Consider the following 3,295-nt stretch of genomic DNA (forward strand, 5'->3'; position numbering starts at 1 on the left):
GAGAGCTTCGACCCGGAGATGCAGGAACGACGTCGCCAGGAGAGGAAGGAGAAGAGAGAGCAGGAGTGGAAACAAAGGGAGGAAGCGCGGCAGCAGAGACTTAAAGAGAGAGAGGAGAGGGAAAAGACGATGAGGGCGAGGCGTGAGCGCTTCCGCTCTTCTCATTCCAGATCAAGGTCGAGATCGGCCTCACGCTCGCGTCGATCGAGATCTCCTGGGGATGGTCGCAGCCGTGATCGACGTAGTCGAGGCCGTGATAGTGTCAAGGCAAATCGTGACTCGAAAGCTAGTCCGCGGTCTGCAGTAAAAGAACGGCCCTCTCGTCGGTTGTCGTCGGCTTCCGAACGGAAGCGCCGTTCAGTATCCTCGTCCAGTTCTGGATCGTCACGCAGCAGGAGTTCCAGCGCGTCCAGCCGTTCTCGCTCTCGTTCACGCGGCCGGAAAGCACGAAAGGGAAAGAATAGCGAGAAGGATTCGACAGCCAGCCAAAAGACCAAGCGCTCACGTTCGCACTCCTCCAGTAATTCGGAGTCAGAGTCGGGGTCTAGTTCCGGTTCGGATATGGACTCGGACCGCAATCGGCGCAGCCGTGGTGTGTCCCGTGCTAAGGAAGCCAAGATCACGAAAGGAAAGATCAAAGAGGAGAAGCTGTCTGTGAATGTATCGCCTGCACGCTCCGCTGTTCGCAACGGTGAGCGCAAGGTCTTGAATCTGTCAGGCCGCTCGGCGCCCGCAGTGGCTAACGACGAATCACCTGTCAAGGAGGAATCAAAAGAGAGTGTTCCGGCAGCAGCTCAGGTGAAAGATGGCAAAAAGCCGAGTCCTTTTACTGAGAAGCAGGGGGTAAAGCGCGAGGCATCACCTGAAAAGAAGGTTGAAAAGATGGAGAGTCTCCCAGGCGCACTGCCCGTTCGAGTGAAAAAGGAAGAGAAGGCGGACACCCCGCGGTCTCCTGCTGCAGAATTGCAGGCTCAGTCGCGCAAGCGCAAGCTGCGCAGTGCGTCTCCGGACGACCGTCGTCGTCACGGGCGAAGTTCGAGTACCGCCTCTTCTCGGGCTTCGCGCGGTTCACGTCGCCGCCGTGTACGCTCCCAGTCCCGATCTCGTTCGGTGTCTTCGGATAGATCTCGTTCACGATCTGTCTCGTCAAATTCGTCGCGCTCCCGCTCACGCTCCCGTTCGGAGCCTCGTTCTCGCCGGCGCAGCAGCTCTCGGAGACGCCGTCGCAGCCGCAGTCGTAGTCGCGGTCGAAGCTATCGCCGTTAAGATTCGTGCAACCTTGGAACGAAGTTTACTGCCCCTCGTTGCCAACGGTGCTGGATGATACGATCCTTTATGGCTAGGAGTTAAGAAAAGAAACGAACAGCAAAGTGCCAAAAATGCTGTTGGCGTAATCTTGTTCCGTTTGTTACACTTGACTTTTGTATGGGACCCATTGTAATACCAACTCTTTTTCACGCACTTGAGAACACGCCTCCAATGTCTTCCTCTTCCTCCGCCGCCACGGCCGCCACTTCCCAGCCGCCGAGCACCAGCATCAACATTCCAGAGGATGGACGACCGTTCCTCTCAGAGTCCGGCACCAACTCCAGCTCTGGTGGGCTTCCGTCAGCAACAACCGCCACGTCTAGTGGCTGCTCGCGTGCTCTACAGCGGCGCTTCCCGCGCGTTCGACGCTGCCTCACCCGTGCATCGATGGAAGTACCCACGAGCAGAGCAGCCAGTGGTCTGACGGTGATTATGGCGCTGCTGATGGTCGGAATCGTGGGAACATTCGCGCTGCGCCAGATGATGAGCCCGGAGATCGAGGCACTCACGCAGCAACGCGAGAAGCTCAAGGACGACGTGATGGCACTGCGCCTACAGGTGAGGGTCTCTCACTGAAGTTAATATCTTAGTTTCGATGGCTGATAGTTCTACTGGTGATGTTGCTGCTTGGTAGGTGGAGAACATTACGCGCATCGCAGAGAGTCGCTTAGAAACCATTCATTTGTTGGAGACAGAGCTAGAGCGGCAGCACGTACAAGCAGCGGAGGCTGCGGCAACTGCCACAACTGGCACAGAGCACGGCGCCATTCCCCACGTGGCCAACGAAGACCTCAAGGGTGGTGAACTCCGTCCGAGTGTAGTGCTGCCAACAATTTTTTATACTCTGCTGCTGGGCTCCGTTCTGCTCGCGTCTGTGCTATACCGAATCTTCTTAATCATCCGTGGCGAGATCATCGCCCAGTACAAGTTAGGAAAGAAGCAGTATGCTGGTGGCAATGGCTCTAGCGGACTCATGATGCCATCAGTCTCGGAATCGTCCATGGACAGCAGGCGGAATGGACGAGGAACACCGCCGCTGTCACCCACGCGAGGTCCAATCGTTGACGACTCGGTGTCCAGTGGCGGTCGATCTGCTGCATCTGGGGGTGCCAACTCGTCACTCAGCCCTAAATCAACCAGTGAGCCTTCGCCTCAGTGTTACAAGCGAGCGCCAGGATCATCGCCAACGATCGTCTAAGTACCCATGTTCAAACATACTTCGCAGAGTTCACAGTTGTAACACATTGCAATAAAACAGCAGCTGCTGGCTGATAAAGTTTTCGACTGGCGAGGGGGCGTTGGAAAACTATTTAATAACTGCTCCAAGATCGAGAGGCCGCTCAGCACTCGCGAAATGGACGGTATTGGTGGGGGCAACACGTTCTTTGTGTCGCGCCACCATGAACACCTGCCTGCTACTCTTGATGAGCTGCTGAGGGTGTCATCAAAGTGTGAGTCTATCTCAGGAAATGCAGATACAGCGGACGTGATAAGTTTGCGAGCGCCGGATGCTGACGACGCAGATAGTGATAGCGATTTTCAGTGCAGCGATGAAGACTACGACGACGATATCGACAGCAGCGAATCAGAACTGGACGAGTGGCGACTCCACGCGGCAGAGCCCCGAGAAGGTCTGTATCTGCACGAAATGCGGCACCAGCGTGGTCGCATGGACGAGAAGGAGGCCCAATGGGTGCGTGGATATATCAAAGCCCAAAGAGCGTGGAAGGCCCGGACTGGACGCAGTATTGATGAATTTTATATTCCCAACACCTCTGCTCACGGAATGAAGAAATCTCTACCAGTCAAGGAAAATTGGTCGTGCACGTCATTTACACAAGAACGAGGGCAAGAGCAGGAGGCTTCGCTACTTGTGGAAATTACGGGCCTAGAGACAGTCTTGTTGATAGCTGCAGTCGTGTTTATTTGCCTCTCGGTTGTCGTTCAGCTGTAATACATATCTGTAGGAGGATACTGCGGGTGATTA

General features: G+C 55.4%; 3 protein-coding genes across 3 annotated transcripts; all 3 read left to right on the plus strand.

Moving 5' to 3' along the window:
* Positions 1-18: 18 nt before the first annotated feature.
* Positions 19-1,241, plus strand: PPTG_17552 (hypothetical protein; the record flags this gene model as incomplete). Its single annotated transcript, XM_008915432.1, has 2 exons — positions 19-1,083; positions 1,125-1,241. The coding sequence occupies 2 exons, from the start codon at positions 19-21 to the stop codon at positions 1,239-1,241; spliced, it is 1,182 nt and encodes a 393-aa protein (XP_008913680.1).
* Positions 1,242-1,479: 238 nt separating this feature from the next.
* Positions 1,480-2,506, plus strand: PPTG_17553 (hypothetical protein; the record flags this gene model as incomplete). The annotated part of the gene is made up of 2 exons (XM_008915433.1): positions 1,480-1,866; positions 1,943-2,506. 2 exons carry the CDS (start codon positions 1,480-1,482, stop codon positions 2,504-2,506), a joined length of 951 nt encoding a protein of 316 aa, XP_008913681.1.
* A 156-nt stretch (positions 2,507-2,662) lies between these two features.
* Positions 2,663-3,290, plus strand: PPTG_17554 (hypothetical protein; the record flags this gene model as incomplete). Its single annotated transcript, XM_008915434.1, has 1 exon — positions 2,663-3,290. One exon carries the CDS (start codon positions 2,663-2,665, stop codon positions 3,260-3,262), a length of 600 nt encoding a protein of 199 aa, XP_008913682.1. The 3' UTR covers positions 3,263-3,290.
* Between the last annotated feature and the right edge of the window lie 5 nt (positions 3,291-3,295).

Source organism: Phytophthora parasitica (genome assembly GCF_000247585.1).
Source record: "Phytophthora parasitica INRA-310 unplaced genomic scaffold supercont2.70, whole genome shotgun sequence".
NCBI lineage: Eukaryota > Oomycota > Peronosporomycetes > Peronosporales > Peronosporaceae > Phytophthora > Phytophthora nicotianae.